The 21080-nt window shown below is 35.8% G+C and overlaps 1 protein-coding gene across 1 annotated transcript in view; it reads right to left on the bottom strand.

Annotated features, from left to right (window-relative positions):
* Positions 1 to 21080, bottom strand: part of vwa8 (von Willebrand factor A domain containing 8) — a 241414-nt gene that overhangs the window by 180862 nt on the left and 39472 nt on the right. The window contains exons 15-18 of the mRNA XM_056464990.1: positions 8432 to 8600; positions 7082 to 7159; positions 5705 to 5820; positions 4584 to 4687 (exon numbers count right to left, since the gene is read on the bottom strand). Of these exons, the coding sequence (XP_056320965.1) occupies positions 4584 to 4687; positions 5705 to 5820; positions 7082 to 7159; positions 8432 to 8600 (467 nt within the window). The remainder of the gene's footprint in view (positions 1 to 4583; positions 4688 to 5704; positions 5821 to 7081; positions 7160 to 8431; positions 8601 to 21080) is intronic.

Genomic DNA, 21080 nt, shown 5'->3' on the forward strand with positions numbered 1-21080 from the left:
GACTTTCTCCTGTTCTCTGATTGACTACTTCAAACTTAGCCTAGTGATGACGTCTGTAACTAGTACGCGCAAGTCTGTTCCTTCACAAACTTTGCGTGAAGTGAAAGTCTCTCTTTGTGTATTTTTGAATGAACCATTTAATATATCCGCATAGTTGTCCAAATTAATCTCCTGTGAGTGTTTTATAACGGACGTGCGTTCATACAGGAGAATCTAGCCAGGCTCAATGGTGTTTCTGCCATAGAATGTAAACTAAACTTGCATGAGCTTTAGACGTGCTCTGGTGGAGCTGTTCACTTTTTCTGTCAGCGATCTCCCAATAATATCCAGCTGCAAACTCAACCACCATCAGGTTGACGCATTTCAACAGATTTAGGGTGTTTTACTGTATTTTACATTCATCTGTTTATTTTTGAATAATAGATATCCAGTCAGTTTAGTTTAAAGCAGAAATGATGGATGGATGGATGGATTGATAATATACAGTAATATCTATTACATAGTTTTAGTTTTATAAATAATATAAATATATATATTTTTATAAAATGCTGATAACAGAAAATAATAAAAGGCACAAAAAATGCATATAATAAATAAAGATTTAAATTAGCATTTCATACAAACATTTTAGAGAAAATGTCAGGTGGGGCTTAAAAAAAATGATCAGAGAAAGAAGTGGGCCCCGAAAAAAAAAAAAAAAAAGTTTGAGAAACCCTGGTTTAAATTATTCACCGTTCGTCTGGATCTTTTACCTGTTTGTATCGTCATCGACACAAAACAATACCAAATATGAACTACAGGATCTGGTAAAACGTGAACGCGCCTTTCCCTTTAGACAGTGCGAGTTATCATAGGGTCAATCATGATTTGAAGAATACCATCCCTGAGAGATGGCCAGACATGCGGCTGCAGGGAATGAAGGATTAAAGTTCATTTTCACAACAACACCACAGTATAGCCAACCGTGAGCTCTGTTTGTTGCTGTCATTTTTCTGATAATTAATACAATAACCTACCCTGCAACGTAAGATTTGCTGGCCGTTTGTCATTAAAGGAAGGAGCAGCACAGACTACTAATGTACGGGATTTTGTCTGTAACTGTTACACAGTTTGTATGGACCAGTTTCTTCTTCCTCCAGATCCTGTAAGTTTTTCTCCTTTCAACACAACGTAAAGTGTGATTAAATTAGTTGCCTTGTTTTCTGTAGTTTGCAAAATATGTGTTTAATTGTGTGTTGTAACTTGTAATCACTCCGTGTGGCTTGTAATCACGTATCTGTTGTAAATCAGTGCTTGTAATGCATCTCTCAGGTTAAATCTTTATAGGGCTATTCACATTTCGCATCCGAAACCATGTTGAAAACGTGACGCGTGCTTCTTCCTTAACCTATTTAAATGTATTTTCACTCGTGATCTGCTGCTGTTTGTTGCTATGGCCACCATCAGCTGTTCCTCACACGTGGCGCAGTCAATTTTCAAAATAACATCTGCCACTGTGTGGATTAATATGGAATGTGTGTAGTTGTTATTACTTGGGGTTGTGGTGAAGAATAGAGGAATATGCTGGTGTTTAACTGCACTGGACATATACTCTGTACTCTGACTACTTCTTGGGCGTTTCTCTACATCTTTCGCTGAACTCAGTCAACCAATCACAACAAACTGGGTAATCGGTCCAATCAGCGCAAATTGGTTTTGCACTAAAGAGGGGTTTGTGAACAAACGAATCGCTGAACAAATCTTATGTCGTCGTTGGGTTAATTAGGTAAAAATAAATGCATATTATAAGACAATGAAAGTGTGTTTTGACTTTGTATGGATATCAGTCGGTTGTTGGAGACCCCCAAAACCAAAATTTGACCTTTTATAAATGCATAATAGGGGCTCTTTATTAATGCATTATAAATGTTGAACTATGATTAATAAATGCTGTAGAAGCATTGTTCAGAATAAGTTCATGTAAATAAACACATTAACTTTAACTTATGAATCCTTATTGTAAAGTGTGGCCAATTTCCCAAAAGGGAACTCACAATAATTGGGATTGGGATTAAACTGCTGCGTAGCATTAAGAAAACTACTTATCAGTGAAGATAATTAAAAAAAAAAGCTTCAATTTGCTAGAAAGCATACAGATTGGATCCTGGTGCAATGAAAGAAGGTCATGTGGTCTGATGAGTCCAGATTTACCCTGTTCCAGAGTGATGGACGCACCAACAAACACACATACACACACACAAACGCCACGCGCGCTTGCTTGCTCGGGAGCGATATTGTGAGACTGCCCACTCCTGTTAAAATTACACCAGAGATACCGACTGCTCCCGCGCTTTTATTTGGAAATTTATTCAGCATACAGTCGAGAGGAAAAGAGAGGGCAGAAAAAGTCACACCAGCAGCCGAGAGGAAAAGTCACGCCAGCAGGAGAAACGGGTCACAGTGAGAGAGAGAGAGAGAAATGGAGTACTTTCATCCCCTCAATAGCAGAGAAATAGGGGCTTCTGCTGTAAGTGCCAGTGAAAGACTTTCCAGAAAACACACACACGCAATGAAATTTTTAATTAGTTGGCGCCTGTAGTGTTGTAAATACCCACGCTCGCCTCCCTCACGACAGAGCGCATATGAGGTAAATGACGTCAGTACATAATAATCGGTTATGATTATTACTGAACCGATACCGAATTATCCGCGTCTGCATCGTGGTGCACCGAAGAAACAATTAATTTTGACAACCCTAGTAGACTGTCTGCTTAATATCTGTAGATACTGCTCCTTCAACAGACATTTAACTGACTATAAGAAACTTTGCAAGTACATGTCAACTTACACTAACCCTAACCCTACCCCCAACCCTAACAGTCTACTTATAATCTAATAAAAATTTGTTGCAATGTAACTAAAATTAAGCAAATGGACCATAAAAATTGTGACCACAAAAAAAGTGTGACCAAAATCTCTTTTACAAGAGCGTCCTGGCCAAGATTAGGTAGTACACGTCACATGGGTCTAACAAACAACAAACAAAAAACCATTAACAAGAATTACACTGACAATCTATTCAAAACATCTACAAGCATGTGTTTCAACATTTTAAAAGCATTAAGTGAAATCAACTCTTTAAACTGCAACTTTGTAGATTATTCCATGCAATAGGTGCTGCATATTTAAAAGCCTTTTTCCCCATCTCAGTCAACATTTTAAGAACAGACATTAAATAAATATCCTGTGACCGAAGGCCAGAGTTAAGTACAGGCTTTTTACAAATGTAATTCTGTAGATATGATGGGAGTAAACTCAGCATAGATTTGTAAACAAGTATATGTCAATGCTTGAGCCTACGAATGGACAAAGCAGACCAACCTACCCTAGTATACAGCACACAATGATAAGTAAGGGATTTACAATTAGTTATAAATCTTAGTGTATATAAGATCTTGTTGAAAAATAAATGCAACCCTGGGAATAAATTGTGACATTGCAGAGAAGCATACTGAAACGATTCCACAATGAATGTGTGTTGTAATCCAAGCTAAAGGCAGTCCATCTAAATAGGTGGTGTGACTTTTATTTGGTTGCATTTTTTATTTTGCAAAAATAAGTTAGCCTGATGGTTGTTTAGCCCTGGGTCATGTTCCATAAACCAAGTTTAGAGAAAAAGCCAGGCTTATTTTGGCAAATCAGGTTTATTAATAGCGGATTCTGTTTTATAAATCAAATTTCCAGTTCAAACTCAGTTACTCTGACAACTTATGCTGGGAAACTAGCCTGGTCCAGGACAGGTTAACTCTCAGGCTAAGTCTTAAGTTCAAGCTTATTCAAAATAATGTTAACATTCACCTGCCATAATTTGATGCCATTTTAACTCGTTTAACCTCTTAATAATGATGAAAACATTATAGTCACTCAATAGTAAATATTTATACACCAAACATCTTTAAAAATACAAACTACAACATTCCAACTACATTTTATACTTTATGTTTCTGTTGATTTCCCCCCCGTTTATTACAATTTTATGTAATATTTCCCCTCAACATCTAAATTTGGGTGTACTAATTTTTGGACCGTAATCTTCCTTTTATTTTTTTGTTAGATTAGTTCCAAATTTTGCTTTGGTACTGTATAATCTAATGTATATGCACAAAAATATTATTGTAAAGCATTTTGTAGAAAATATTAATCTAAAAGAGAGATCTGAGGGGTGTACTTTGCTATATGTGTAGTATATGAACTACAAAATATGATAAAAGAAAATAATCTTAAGAAAGCACTTTAAAGATTCACTTTAAAGCATCAAACCCTGGTTGGACTTATCGGGAGATGGATCCGGGCCATGCGGTGCAGGAAACACATGTGTCAAAGGTTTCAAGACAGTAACGTGAACAAGCAGTTATCTAGATTATTTAAACTCAACTCAGATTAGTTAGATCAAATGATCTTCAACTTGCTGTTACCAATTTCAGCATGGGCGTACCAATTTCTCATTCTAGTGAGGCTTTAGACTTAATCTCTGCTTTTCTAATCAACCTTTATGAAACAGCTGCCTGGTCTAAACGTTATTGTTGTGTTGTTATGTAACTCACAAGTGTAGAGCTGCTTCTGTTCTGATGCTGGATCAGGATGATCCTCTATTGAGCAGTTTGCCAGACTCTTCTCAAGAGACGAGCGAGCCAAGCTGGGAAGAAACCTGCAAATACAAGAAAAAAAAAGTCATCCAGTTTTCACACTTTCCAAATATACTTTTCTCAGTTAATCAGAGAGTCACTAGCTGGATTTCTACCACTACATTTTGAAGTATCACATGAGAAATGATTGATGGAAACAACATTAAAAAAAAGCACTTAATTTGGAAAAAATGCTTTTACACTTGCTTGAGATGCTTTTGGACTTGTGAGAAAAACCATAATGTGAATAATGGGAAATGCAAATGCATTTGTCAAATAAACTGAACATTACAGTAGACACCCAAGTAAGTAATCAGCTAGATGTCTTCGTTATGCTTGCCTTACTTACTGTTGGTTGCTAGGTTACCAATACTAAAGTTAGCTGCTCTTACAACTTGAAGGAAATGCACCTAATTTTTCTTTTCAAAAACTTTGAAAAGATCATGTCTGACTACAGAAAATCTGGCAGTAATAAGCAATGAACAAATTTCTAAATCATGTGCATATTGTATTATGTACTAAGGCATATTAAGGTCGCTATATATTACATTTTAAGAACACCTTCAAGATGCGAGCAAATTTTCTACAATATATTGCATAAATTACTCATTTTTATTGTATTTATTTTTATTAAATACAAATTAATATTATTTGATTTTTCATGTACTGCAAATGAAAAAAAAAAAAAAAGTAAATACTTCATGCTATTTTTCATGTTTGTATCAAAATGTTTTCATGCATTATATTTTTTTATTAGTTCCCCTTTCGAAAATAAACAGTTTTTCGTTTCTTTTCTTAACTGAGGGTATTTTATTTTACATTTATTGTGCTGGCCAGTTAATAATTTATGTTTGCAACTGATGTTATACTATGTTTGTATCATATTTTAGGTTTTTGGAATGTTTCTTTTAAATAAATGTGAATATTTGTTTTGTACAAAAGGTTGACATTTTCTATGATTTATTTCATTTTTTATGAATGTTGAATGCCAGAAATGTGATAAGGTTGAGACCTCTATTAATGTGCTAGAGTTTTTCTACCTGGACAGACAAGCTTTATGCACAGCGTGAGCAACACTCTCCTGCGGATACTGAGAAAGACGCCGACAGATTCTCAGCAGCTGCCTAGTGGACAATGAAGAAGCAAGAGACAGGGCCTGGAAAAACAGCACAAAAATACACCAAACCACATTTAATTTTCTACTATGATCTCACAGTAAAAACAACAAAACAAACAAACCAACAAACAAACCTAAATAAAACACCAAACCTAGTGAAAAAATAAATAAATAAAATAAATATACAAACCAAAACCAAACCATTGTGTGTTATGATCTGGGGATGCTAGAGTTGATCGAGAGGTTCAGCAATGTTACATGCCAAACAAGTTAGGTCAATTGACTTCCTAAATATACTGAATGACCAGGTTTTTCAATCATTGCATTTTTTTCTTCCTTGATTGCACAAGCTTTTTTAAATTGTCCACCACAGAGTCCAGAACTTAAGCCTATTGAGAATATTTGGGATGTGCCAGAAACAAGGCCAGGGGACAGGGCATAGAATAAGCACAAAAATACACCAAACCACATTTAATTTTCTTATATAATCTCACAGTAAAAATGACAAAGCAAAGAAAACAAACCTAAAACATACAGCAAACAAAGGGGAAAAAACTAAATACAAACCAAATATTGTATGCTATAATTTGGGGATGCTAGAGTTGATCGAGAAGTTCAGCAATGTTATACTGTAAGCCCAAAAAATATGGTCAATTGACTTTCTAAATATATTGAATGACCAGGTTTATTCAATCATTGCATTTTTTTCTTCCTTGATTGTACGAGCATTTTTTGAATTGTCCACCACAGAGTCCATACCTTAAACCTATTAAGAATAAGTGGGATGTGCTAGAAACAGCACAAAAATACACCAAACCACATTTAATTTTCTTATATAATCTCACAGTAAAAATAGCAAAGCAAACAAACAAACCTAAACAAAACACCAAACCAACCGAAAACAGAGACAGAAAACAGTAAAAGAAAAAATAAATAAATGTAATGATGAAATTCATGACAGAGCCTGATGATTTTTTTTTAATATTGCAAATTTTTAAAAGGTCTTTTATACGAAAAATATAAGCCAATGCAATTGCCAAAAGTAGGACAATCACTTGTTCCAATGCTCCATTACGACATGATGTTCAGGGTTTCTGGGACAGTGCTAACTGAAACACTAGTAAGCTGCACAGTAAGCAGTTTCTAAAGAAGAAACCATATGCAGTGTTTTAAAAACAAAACTGCTAATAAGGTATGTAAAAAGCTCAATATGAATTTGTATTTTGGGAATGGGTCACAGTTACTCCCTGTAGAATTAGCTTTTTTTCCCTTTTAGGGATCCAACATTTGGAAAGCTCACCGTTGGATCGTTGGATTTTCTCAGGCTGTGAGTCAGGTGTTGCAGCTGCTCCACTGCTTCTCCGGGAACATTTGGAATCTATTATAAAAAATACAAGACATGCATATATTATTAAAAATAAATCCACAAGGGAGCACTTTACTTTTTTTGGCTCATTTTACAAGTCATCTACAGTTTAACAGTTGAATTTTCTCATTTTTAAATCCATTCAGCTGATCTGTAAGTCTGGCAGGAGCACTATTAGCTTCGCGTAGCATAAATCATTGAATCAGATTAGACCATTAGCATCTTGCTAAAAAAATTAAGATTTTAAATATTTTAAAAAATAATTTTAAACCTATTTGAAAGCTTGATTATTCTGCATTTACACTGTACTAATCGCGCTGGAAAAGTTGCTTTTTTCTAAGTGTATATGGCTAGGATCATTACGATATTATGCCTGCTGCAAGCCATGGTAGAGCAGCAAAGTTCCTTGATTATTATGCCAGAATGAGATCTTGGTTGCTAACTATATTGAGCTAGGAAACAGCAACTTTTAATTTCTGTCAGCCTTAATGCATGATGTATCAGCCTTAATACATGTATCTACATGAAAAGTCAAGCTTTAGGAAAATTATCTAAACATTTTTCTGAATATTTTAAGCGAGAAGCTAAATGATCTCATCTGAAAGTATAATCAGTACAAAATGCCAGACAAAAACCTGAAACATACAGTCTATTACATCCCTCATGTTATATGTCTAGGAGTGAGAGTAACAGTGAAAAGTTTAAAGTTGGTTGGGTTGAGTGTGGATCAGTCATCTGCCTTCACGACAACACACCAAATTCAGTTAAAGAATGTATTAACAAAAATTTACAATGATAAAACAAAACTGGGAAGCAAAAATAGGCTTCAGGAGGGGGAAAGGTCAAAACAACAAACAAAAGTTTGCTAGTTGGGGAGTAAAACTGTCTAAACCAGGGGTCTCAAACCCAAATTGGCAGGGGGCCATATCAATGACTAACAATTCATAGGACGGCCGATTCAATATTCACGAAAAACAAAAAGTGGAAAACCTGATGCAACTGATGCACTTAGACATTCGTCCTCAAAGTGTATGCAGTCAAAGCTCCTTCTTTCTTTCTTATTGTACATATTTGAAGGGGTAGTTTAAATTGCTATAAAAATACTACAATTTAATAATATGCATAGTATTTATCATTATTACTCTGTCCCAATCCTAGCTTGACCAAAAGTTTTGTAAAACTACAATGACTTTGTATATATATATATACACAACATACAATATTTAATAAACCATGACAATATTGAATTTGACATTGTAATTATTTTAAAGTTGCTGGACTGACCATGCCCTGGAGAACGGCCGTTTCCTCTGTTTTGGCCAGTGGTTTGATGGTATGAAACAGAAACATGGTGAGAATCTCTGGATTGAGCCACTGCTGTGTAGTGCTCCCGATCACAGGGGGCTCCGCGAGGGCAATGATCCGGAATGATGGGTGGATTGGGAAAATAGATCTGTGGAGGAGTCAGAGGAGGAGTTATTCTTGGTTACTTGTTTTCATCAACCATAGTCTCCTTCTCCATTCCTAATCAACAATCGTTTTTTAATGCAAATATAATTTTTCTTTTCTTTTATTTATTAAATAATTTTCTAAATGAGTAGTTAATGTGTCTGTCATGCATTCAATTGATTTGTTCATATGTCTTGTTCAAATAGCAGATTCAATCGGGAATGTAGAATGTAGTAGGAATGTAGCTCTTTTTGAATAAGCCACTGAATCATTGGCCATCAAATAATAACTTACTGAATTCTTGTATAAAAGCAATATCACAATTGCAAACAACAGCAATGTGATAATGCTTAATCATTATATTTAATCCTTAAAAATGTTGAATTTTATATGCATATACTTCCATTTGCATCTTGCAATGAATTCTTAGCTCATGTTTTTTAAACTAATTAATTAAATAATGCATTAAATTGACAACAGTATTTTATAATAATAGTAATAACATTTTTAATAAATAATATAAATGCATTCGTATTTATTTAAATGCATGTACTATATTTAATTTGTATTTTTTGTATTTACAGTGCATCTGAAAAGTATTCATAGCGCTTCACTTTTTCCACATTTTTTTATGTTACAGCCTTATTTCAAAGTGGATGAAATTCATTTATTTCCTCAGAATTCTACACACAATACCGCATAATGACAATGTGAAAGAAAAGTTTTTTCAATACTTTGTTGATGCACCTTTGGCAGCAATTAATTCAATTCAATTCCATTCACCTTTATTTGTATAGCGCTTTTACAATGTAGATTGCTTCAAAGCAGCTTCACATAAAAGGTCATAGTAAATTGGAACAGTGTAGTTCAGTTTTTAGTGTTTAAGTTCAGTTCAGTTTAGCTCAGTTCAGTGTGGTTTAATAATCACTACTGAGAGTCCAAACACTGAAGAGCAAATCCAACGATGCGCAGCTGTACAGATCCCGAACCATACAAGCCAGTGGCAACAGCGGAGAGGAAAAAAAAAACTTCACTAATTGGCGAAAGTGAAAAAAAAAAAAACCTTGAGAGAAACCAGACTCAGTTGGGCACGACCATTTCAATTTCTTATTTTAATTACAGCCTCAAGTCTTTATGAATTTGCTGCCACAAACTTGGCACACCTGTCTTTGGGAATTCTTTCCTATTCTTCTTTGCAGTACCTTTCTAGCTCAGTCAGGTTGGATGGGAAGCGACGGTGTACAGCCATTTTCAGATCCGTTTCAGATCTGATGTTCAATAAGATTTAGGTCTGGGCTCTGGCTCAAGGACATTCACTGAGTTGTTGTGAAGCCACTCCATTGATATTTTGGCGGTGTGCTTTGGGTCATTGTCCTGCTGGAAGATGAACTGTCGCTCCAGTCTGAGGTCAAGAGCACTCTGAAGCAGGTTTTCATTCAGGATGTCTCTGTACATTGCTGCATTCATCTTTCCCTCTATCCTGACTAGTCTTCCAGTTCCTGCTGCTGAAAAACATCCCCATAGCCTGATGCTGCCACCACCATGCTTTACTGTAGGAATGGTATTAGCCCGGTGATGAGCGGTGTCTGGTTTTCTCCAAATGTAACGCCTGGCATTCACTCCAAAGAGTTTAATTTTAGTCTCATCAGACCAGAGATTTTGTTTCTTATGGTCTGAGAGTTCTACAGATGCCTTTTGACACATTCCAGGCTTCCGTCTGGCCACTCTACCATACAGGTCTGATTGGTGGATTGCTGCACAGATGGTTGTCCTTCTGTAAGGTTCACCTCTCTCTACAGAAAAACACTGGAGCTCAAACAGAGTGACCATTGGGTTATTGATCACCTCCATGACTAAGGCTTTTCTCCCCCGATCACTCAGCTAGATGGCCGGCCAGCTCTAGGAAGAGTCCTGGTGGTTTCAAACATCTTCCACTCATGGATAATAGAGGTCATTGTGCTCATTGGAACATTCAGGGCAACAGAAAAGTTTCTGTAACCTTTCTCAGCCTTGTGCATCGAGACAATCCTGTCTCAGAGGTCTGCAGACAATTCCTTTTTCTTCATGCTTGGTTTGTGCTTTGACATGCACTGTCAACCCTGGGACCTTATATAGACAGGCGTTTGCCTTTTCAAATCATGTCCAATCAACTGAATTTACCACAGGTGAACTCCAGTTAAGCTGCTGAAACACCTCAAGAATGATCAAAGGAAACAGAATGTATCTGAGCTCAATTTACAGCTTTACAGCAAAGGCTGTGAATACTTATGTACTTGCACAAATTTGCACAATTTAAAAAAATATTTTTTCCACATTGTCATTATGGGGTATTGTGTGTAGAATCTGGAGTAAATAAATGAATTTAATTTATTTTGGAATAAGGCTGTAACAAAAAAATGTGGAAAAAGTGAAGCTCTATGAATGCTTTCCAGATGTGCTGTATAAATAGAATAAATATGAGGCATTGTTTCTAAAAACACAAGAAGCAATGCTTTGAAATGGTATGAAAAAGGATAGCAAAAAGCATAAGGTTATCCGTACACAGCCACTGACAGCACCGTAAACAAAAACTTCCTAAGTTCAAAACTTCCTAGAGTTCTTCTAATTGGTCCACTGCCCTGGAACTGACAGTGATGAGCAGCACGCCGTGTAAAAATTCTTTTAACTTGACACAGTGTCTAAAAAACATGGCACTGATAAAAAAAAATGATAATTATAAAAAACACAAGATGCAAGCATTCTGTGTATACCGCCACTTAGACACCCATCGACAGAGTGATGCAGAAGATTTTTTTTGCTCATATTTTCAGCAGGAAATCAAAATAGCCATTTTTCAGACAATAACTTTCAGCAGTCGAAATTTCAGTGCATCCTAAATAGAGAATTAAGCTTCAAAATCTCTCCTTCGGGAAGTACTTTTTTAAAAAATACTAAAATATGCAATACACCTCACTTTCATGTGTATCTTTTAGAGTACTAATCTGCAGAATTTAAAGCGAGATAATGTACAAATGTGTACCTTTTTGAAGTGATATTAACTTTAATACTACTATTTCACATAAAACACAAAGGGCCCAAACATGCACCAGGTGCAATAAGGAGCAAGACGTGTGTGGCATGATTTGTTGCTATTTTCAGACCAGCGCAACTGTAATTTTCACATTTTGCGCCAGGTTGTTCAAATAGCAAATTCATTTGCACCACTTTGTGGACTCATGGATGTGCTGGTCTGAAAAAGGAGGTGTGTTAAGGCGCATGGTAGGTGCGTTACTATTTTGAGGAACTGAAATAGACCATGCAATTTACCAACTAAAAGCTGGTCTAAAATTCAGTGCAGAGAGCATTAGTTATGCGCCTATGCAGGTCCAAAAGCTTACACATTGCTTAATACACACAGGATATACAGCAATACACAAATATGTTTGCATATGAAAAAAAAATTAACGGATTAAATATTATTTTCTACATAACTATAAAAACCACTACCTCTATGTCTACTTCACCTCGGGGGTGCTTTTTTCAGTTATTCATGACAATTTGCATTACTATGACAGTATTAGTACTAGTAGCTATATTTATTATATGCATATTTATATTGGTTTAATAAAAAACAGTTTAGATTTGTCCACTTGTTGGGTTTGGGAGACGTATGCATCACCAAATGGAACATAAGAATAGGACGTGTGTTTGGATATAACTCAGAGATAACTAGTTTTTGACCACGCTTCTTTATTATTGCTCATTTATTAATTTGCTGGAAATTAGAACTGTAGTATTGAGTATTATTTTGCTGGAAATTAGAACTGTAGTATTGAGTATTGAGTATTAATTTGCTGGAAATTAGAACTGTAGTATTGAGTAACAATTATTTCTTTCCAAACCAAGCAGAGACAAAAATATTAGAGAGGCAATAAAGACAATGGAGAACATGACAAGCAGGTAGCCTGAAAACCGGCATTACAGTCAGTGCAACTGTCAATGTTAGTTATTATGATATGTTTCAGGGGTCTGGCATAGCCAAAGGCACTTGGTCACTGATGATTGTATGGGAACAAGCGTAGGTGAAGCGAGTCCATTCATCTGTCAAAATGAATAGGATGTGCCAATGTCAAGATTTATGCCCTTACTGATCTCTGGCACACTGATATTGTATCGCTGACAACAGCTCGTGCTCGAGCCGCATCGCCACCTAATCCCACTGGACAGCTCTGTCTATTTATAAATAATGAAGCCCCCTGCATGAAATGCATAGATACACCTACTGACACACAGAGAGAAAACCATCCAGATTCTTCATTATCACACCATTTTAGATCTTCATCAGACCAATTGCTTCCTGTTGCTTAGCAACAACTTCCTACATACCTTCGAAGTCCATGTCCCTAGTTTCAAAGACACTATTTCCCTGTCCTAGCATTTAGAATATATACATAGTTAGTGAAAGTACCACATATTAGCAATATAGTCAAATAGATGCAACACTATCATCATTACCCAAAATACTGTTACTGAAATGTCAAATAACCTTAACTATGGATATTTTGCTTAATTTAAGTCCAGCATTTGATTTCTCAGCAAGTTCTTTTGGATGTATTAATCTGTTTAGAAAAAGATTTAAGATCTACAACACAATATTTCAATAAATTTAAGACTTTTTAAGGCCCAAAATTTGGATTTTGAGATTTAAGACATTTTAAGACTTAAGACCCCGCAGTAACCCTGTATAAGATCTGTCTACAAGCTGTTATTTCAGCAAAAGATGGCTGTTGGGTTGCCCATATTTTTGCACCTGCCTGTTTTTGTTATGCCTTAAATTGCATTGCATCTGTTGATTAAATAAATGTTATGTCAGGCCTGAAATGTTGGTTTTTCCATAGGGTATAAAACATATCCAAATGAAATCGCTGCTTTGAAAGACCAGCAAACTAGGAATTTAAATTATGATAATTAGACAGCTGACTCAGCAGGAAATAATATGTAAAGGTCATTCAAGTAAATGACATATATTGTGTTGTGCAATATGCATTAAGACTGCTAAAATAAAAGTTAAAAAAACCAAGAATAGTTCTTCATCAAGAGCACAAATATTCTGCTCCCAAGTGCATTGTTGACCTCAGAAGGTCAAAGGCCATGCAGCAAAGCAAAGTGTGACTTTTAGAGTCGTCATTAATAGGCCTGCAGAATAAGGAGCGTGTTTGAGAGACTGAGGCTGACAGGAACAGAGGCTCGCTAATTAAGAACAGTGTTGGAACCACATGAAGAGACCACAAGTGAAGTCTGAGACGTCGGCTGGAAACACAGGAAGAGGAAGTGGCTTTATTTCAACCTCAGACGCGCCACCACAAACATCCTTCCTACCCGTCTAGGTGGGGCTCTGCTCAGGCAGGACATAAATATATATCCAGCACAGATTTTTTTTTTTCAGCATTTGTAATTTAGATTGGCAATTTCAATAATCAGATGATAGTAAGTTATAGTTAAGATTGAAAGTATGTTACGTCATGCACCGCAATATCAAAAGAAACCTAACTAAAAATAGAAAATAAGCTTCATATTTTAAAAAAGAGATAAGTTGACTTTACAGGTTTACTCCCTTGTTAAAGTCAACTAATGGCTTTAAAAGCAACAGGTTTACTCCCTATTTTTAAATGATTAGTTGACTCCACTTAAATAAATCACTAAACCTGATGCTTAAAGTATAGACCATTTTGAGGGATGTAAACAAAAACAATAGTTCCAATGTATTTCCTGTTTTACATTTTTAATTTCTATAGCTTCCGAGAATCCAAAACGAGCCACGTATTGATAAATAATGTTATGATTGCTAACATTAAGTTATGATTGAATTGCCTCTTGTTACAGTTATGAAATTGTTTGATAAAAAGCAGAGAATGTTCATGGGCCAATGACCTGAGCACATTGAAATGGTCTATAGTTAACTAAAGTTAATTATTCGCTTTAAAAGCAAAGGGTTTACTTACTTTAGGTAAAATCAACTAATCAATTTTAAAAAAAAGTCACCCCATTGATAAGTTGAGTTTACTTTAAAAAGTTATGGTTACCTCGCCTCAAAAAAAGCTAAAGTCAACGAATTGCTTAAGAAAGTGAGCTTTTTTAAAGTAAAGTCAATAAAAGTCAACTAATCAACTTTAAAAGGAATGGGTTTAATCACTCTATTATCTATTAGTAAACCTGTTGCAATCTCATTTTTTTTTACTTCCATTTACATTTGAAGCTTAAAATAGTAGTATTCTTTTCTGCCTCACAGTTTTTAATTTTATTAATTTTATAATTATTATTATAATTAATATAATTTTTTTTTAATTTTAAACTAGTATTTTGCCATTTAATAATAGTTAGTAGGATGACACGGTGGCTCAATGGTTAGCACTGTCGCCGCGCAGCAAAAAGGTCGCTGGTTCGAGTCCCGGCTGGATCAGTTGCCATTTCCGTGTGGAGTTTGCATGTTCTCCTCATGTTCGTGTGGGTTTCCTCCAGGTGCTCCGGTTTCCCACATAATCCAAAGACGTGTGCGAATTGAATAAACTAAATTGGCCGTAGTGTATGTGTATGAATGAGTGTGTGTAGACGTTTCCTATTACTGGGTTGCAACTGGAAGGGCATCCACTGTGTAAAACATATGCTGGATAAGTTGGCGGTTCATTCCACTGTGGCGACCCCTGATGAATAAAGGGACTAAGCTGAAGGAAAATAATAGAATGAATAATAGTTAGTAAGGTTGTAGTAGGTTTAGGTATTGGGTACGATTAGGGAAGTAGAATAAGATCTTGCTTTGTAAGTACAAATAAACAGCCAATATCTTATAAATTAGCAAGTAATAATCCAGTATTTAATAGTGGGAATTGCTACTTAAACTAAAGTGTTATTAATCATTTTAAGGCAACTAATTTAAAATAAAAGAAAGATGTGGTTTTTATATTTGATTATGACCATATAATACTACTTCCTTGATAACTAATCAGATATAAACTATATTAAAACAGAGAGGAAATAGAATCCCCTTAACAGCCACAGTGTATGTAATGAGTTGTGTCATATGGGCTGTCTGTGAAAAGCTTTACCACAGCTTTTCAAATTGTAGGACATGATGAATCATCCACTCTTGATGGAAGTTGATGGAAGGCCAACAGACAATAAGCCACACTGATTGTCAGACTCACTCTCATGCCATTTCAAACCTGTACGATTTTTCCTTCTTTTGTAGAACACAAAAGACGAAATGCTGAAGACGGTGCTGGTCACCCTTTCCAGTGATTGCAATGAATAGAGACGGAAGCTTCAAACGAATGAAAATGGCACCGCAAATGTGTCATAAAAAGGTATATGATTCATGTGCTATATTTACAAGGGGATCAGAAATATGACATCCTGTGAGGAAAAGTTTTCTCATTTGATACAAACTCCCTTTAAGGCAAGTAATTTCACTCCTCTGCCATCTTTGAAACACCTCTCAGGCAGTACGCTGGAGCATTGCATGCACACTTGAAAGGAACGAGATCACGACGCCACCCTCATTTATGGCCATTCTACACATTATCATCCTCTGAATAATGCTTCATCAGATCGGGCTGATCTTCTTAAGTAATTCAAAACTTGGTCTTAATGGCGAATCTCCTCCAGAAATTACAGGGACTCTTTGTTTACAATTTTGTGGGCGTTTGAGTAGTTGTCATGTGATGTGCGTTTGACAGGACGGACTGTACCTTGCATTCGTTTCATACTGATTAGTTTATTTGGTTCATTTAAAAGTAGAGATTTCAAGCTTTCTGTGGATATATTTCTCATGTCTGTGAAGCAAGTATTGACTGAGATTCCAGTCCGTTTGTTGACCACCAAACTGTTGTAAAAACACATGTCTGCTGTGAGCTTCTCCCACGGAGAAACGTCTGTCTATAGTGATCAATGATTGGCTCCTGTACTAGAAGGCGGGGCTTCATTTGCCAAATTGACCGTTACACTTTTCCCCATTCAAAACTATACGAGTGACATGTCTTGTGTATTCTATAGTCTTTGTTTGATAGATTTTCGTATACACATGCAAAAAGTAAAAAAAAAATACTCAAGTTTTTTTAATGCCACATTCACACTGCTGTTGAACATACAATAACAAAATGTAAAAAAAAAAAAAAAAAAAAAAGTAAAGAAAACTACAACTGAAAAGATTAATAATGATACTTTTGGGCTAGGAAAAAAATATTATTATTAGTGTATTAGTGACTGCATTAGTGTGGGAGGTTTTAGCATCTTTGATGGTGGGTGCGAATTACAGGGGGGTTTGGGGGGGGTCTGACCCCCTTATTTAATGCTGGATCCCCTTGAAGGACATCAAAACAAGATGTATGGGGGGGGGGGGCTTGCCCTTTAATAGTTAAGAAGTAGTTTGCTCTGATCTGTATCTTAAATAATATTAATAATTAAAATAATAGATAACTTCCAATATACATTTGACCACCCCTATAATGATTCATACCTTGTGAACACGTTTGCGCCAAAAATATAAATTCATCAGTTTAAAAACGGCAAATCTAGAGCACCGAAAGACAGTGTAAGTTTTCAAAAAAACATTTTTCTTTAAAAAAGATGTTTGTAGGTGTCTGTAAAACTAGATGCATAGTTTGTATTTTATTATACACTTGGAAAAAATGTGTCATTCATGGTTATGCATTAATAGGGAAGCAAACCTGTCACCGTTTATTTAATATCACAAACTTCATTGAGAACCACTCAATATCTCTCATAACACTGAAAATGCATATTACCGAACATGACCAAAAAACATGACCCCTCCGATTGTCAATGTATAATTCGCACCCTGCCCACACCCCTTGCCTAGACACACCAGACCGAGACACACCAAGCCAATGCCAAACAATCAGCATTGACGAAAACCAACTATGTAGGTCGGCTTGCACCTGGTGCTGCCTGGACCAAAAATCTGCCAATGAACAAACCAAACGGAGGCAGCCAGTAGAAAAGAAAGTGTGCATTCTGCGCCTGCGTGAGAGAACATATCTATCCCACCTAAGAGGGGCGTAGTTGGTTTTCTCATTCCACAAAGGGAAACCAGAAGATGAAATGACAACAGACAAAACGTAAACAAAGCAGCATTTAGTACCATTATCACAGTAATTGTAACTCATGCAAATAAGTCTGATAATCTAATAACCCATTTTGTCTGCAAATATGTAAATGTAGCAAAATTACAGCCAGCTACGTTGTGTTCATTCTTGACTTGAATTGTTTACTTGGGTAGGCCTACATCACTTGAGTTTTGAATATCCAATCGAACGCTCTCTTCAGTCAACGTTGATTCTACATGCTAAATCCAGCAAATGAGCTCAACCTGACAATAGGCAACTTGTGGAATACATCAAACCAAGTTGCCGGCTGATGCTGAACAACGGGCCGGTCAAGGACCGCACCATTGGCTTGATTTGTCCAAGCCTAAATATGGTGGTTTACATCCTTGATGGACTGGCAAAAGAAGAAGTGGAGCAGAGCTGGTGCCGTGACCCGGATAGGAGTATGCTATAGGGTTGTCATAAGTATTGACTTCATTATCAATCAGTACTGACATTCTTAACACAACCATTTCGTGCAAACATTTGAGTGTTGTTTAGCGTGTACCGCTGATTGGCCAATTGTGTTTACATCCTCTACTGATATAACTGTGATTGGGTGTGAAGGTCAGCAGTTTACCACTCTACTCTGCCTCTCACCAAGTTCAATCAAAGATACATGGACACTGGAGCATTTCAAAGTTACGTCAATCAGTCTATCCATCAGCGCATTGCTCATATGTCAGCTCAGATCAGTTGATCCAAGTGACTTTTAAGCAATGTTGTTACACGAACACTGGAGTGTTTTAATGTTAGCAGGAAATGGACGCTTTTACATTTTTGTACCAATTGGTACCGAATTCAACCCTTTTGACAACCCTATTAGGAAGATGAGCGTAATAGAGGCCATCTAGATACAGCTAGAAAACTCTCTCACAAAACAGAGTAAGTTTCAGGTTGAAAAAACAAACAAATTCAACCTTATTAAGATCAGGTTATGTGGTTTCACAATGCTTGATATAAACATTCTCTGTAAACAGCATTTAACCCAGAGCTCGTGGTTAACTCTAAAAAGCATCCAGCTGAAAGTGAGACATGCAGCTAACAGCCAATAACAGACACATGAGAGGGTCATTTCTCATAAGAGAGTCAGCAGTTCTCAATGCAACTGATACGTGAATGCTTTTATGTTTGGTTTTATGAGAGCTTTACTTTTTATAGTTAGCTGAACAAACAGCAGAACATTAGAACATAATCTAAAACTGATCTCTAAATCATTAGAATCACTAAATCAAAAAAGAAACAAAGAACAAAAAAAGACTACATTTGGTAAAAGAAACCATCAATAACTCATGATTCTGGGACTGTGCTTACATCTAATTTACCAATTACTCCTTTTAAACTTACTGCTACCATGAAAATATAAATAGATTTAAATTTTGATAATTTAATGTCAATACAAAGTTCAGGCATGAAATTCATCATGAAAGACCTGAAAGCTTTCATTTCAACATGGCATTTTGCAGGCTGGTAAAGTTTGAAAAACAAATAAACCCACACGTTTGGGAAAGTCATGGAAATTTGCTTAAGAAGTATCTATACTATACTATAAGAGATTTAGTTGTTCAGTCATTTCTATTATAAATCTATTATTTTGTGTATAAATCTTCTTAAGGGTAGGGTTAGTTGTTGCAGCATTTATACTATTTCCTGTCCTAGGGCAATCAAATAATTTTAGCTAAGGGTTATGTAACATTATTTAAAAATGTATATTTTGTTTTATACATTAAATAGATTGTCATGAATATTATGCTGCTATCAATTTGAATGTGCAATTTTCTTATTCAGTACGAACACATACACATTATGTGAAGCACTTTCAGAAACATTTACTTTAAAGTCATGGAAAGTCATAGAATTTTAGAAGGAAATGTGTACAAACTCTTTACAGAGTATGGCAATATTATAACCATAGTTATTTCTATTTTCTCAGATGATTGTTGTATTTATTTATATCTATCAGCCTGCTACATGACATTTTGCAACACAGTGTGCGGACAACAAAGACACACAGTTTTAATGCTTAGCCAGTTAAGACGGTCATAGATAGAAAAACATGCAGTCCTATAGCCCATGGTGGTAAAAAAAAAATGTCTTGGCAATAGATCTGCTTGTTTTGAAGTTGTTTATTTCATTTGTCTATTTCAGTGGTTCTCAAACTGTGGTATGCGTATATATATATTAGAGCTGTGAATCTACACTGGTCTCACGGTTCGGTTCGGTAACGATTATAATGCCATCGATTCGTTCAATTCGATATCTCGATGCATCACGGTGCATTGACGATGCTTTCCATACAGTTTTATATTTTCTTCACAGCAGCAATTCTTGTATTAAAATGTATATTTATATACTATTTGTAATTCAATGTTGTAATTTAATACAAACAGTCAGACATATAAAATGTACCTTTAAGAAACACTAGCATTTATAGCAAATAATAAAAACAAATATAAATGTCCCGCTCACTTTCTGATCCTTGTCTACCAAGTTCTCTTACACCCCTTTGATTGGTCACACGCTCAACAAAAAGGGCTGCGATTGACTCTTGCACGCTGCGCTCTTCACAGATGAGTGACACTGATAAAAGGCAGCGGTGATCACAGCTGATTCATGATAGACATGGTGGAGAAAATTCTGCAGGCACGCGTTCGTGTCTGTATTCAGAAGTATCGCTGTAAAACAGCCGAAAGGAGAGGAAAAGTCATGCCAGCAGGTCAAATGGGCCGCAGTGAGAGAGAGAGAGAGAGAGAAATGAAGTTTACTTTCATTCTCTCAATCGCAATAAAATAGGGGCTTCTGCTGTTAGTGTCAGTGAAAGACTGATCCACCAAACACACACACAGTGAATGTGCACAGTTTCTGCCTTTTTAAGTAGTTGGAGCACTGTAAATACTCGCGCTCGTCTCCCTCGCCATAGTAAGCTACCGCGACATAGCGCATATGAGATAAATGATGCCAGTACATAATAACCGGTTATGATTGTTACTTAACCGATCCCGATATCCAGTCTACATCGTGGTGCACCGAAGAAACAATTAATTTTGGCACCCCTAATATATATATATATATATATATATATATATATATATATATATATATGAAGTCAGAGTTATTAGCCCCCCTTTACATTTCTTTTTCTTTTTTCAATATTTCCCAAATTATGTTTAACAGAGCAAGGACATTTTCACAGCATGTCTGATAATATTCTTTCTTCTCGAGAAAGTCTCATTTGTTTCATTTTGGCTAGAATAAAAGCAGTTTGAATTTTTTTTTAAATCCATTTTAAAACGAAACAAAAAACAAAACAAAAAAAATAAACCAAACAAAGCCAAAACAAACAG

Source organism: Danio aesculapii, chromosome 9 (assembly GCF_903798145.1).
Source record: "Danio aesculapii chromosome 9, fDanAes4.1, whole genome shotgun sequence".
In the NCBI taxonomy this organism is placed as follows: Eukaryota; Metazoa; Chordata; class Actinopteri; order Cypriniformes; family Danionidae; genus Danio; species Danio aesculapii.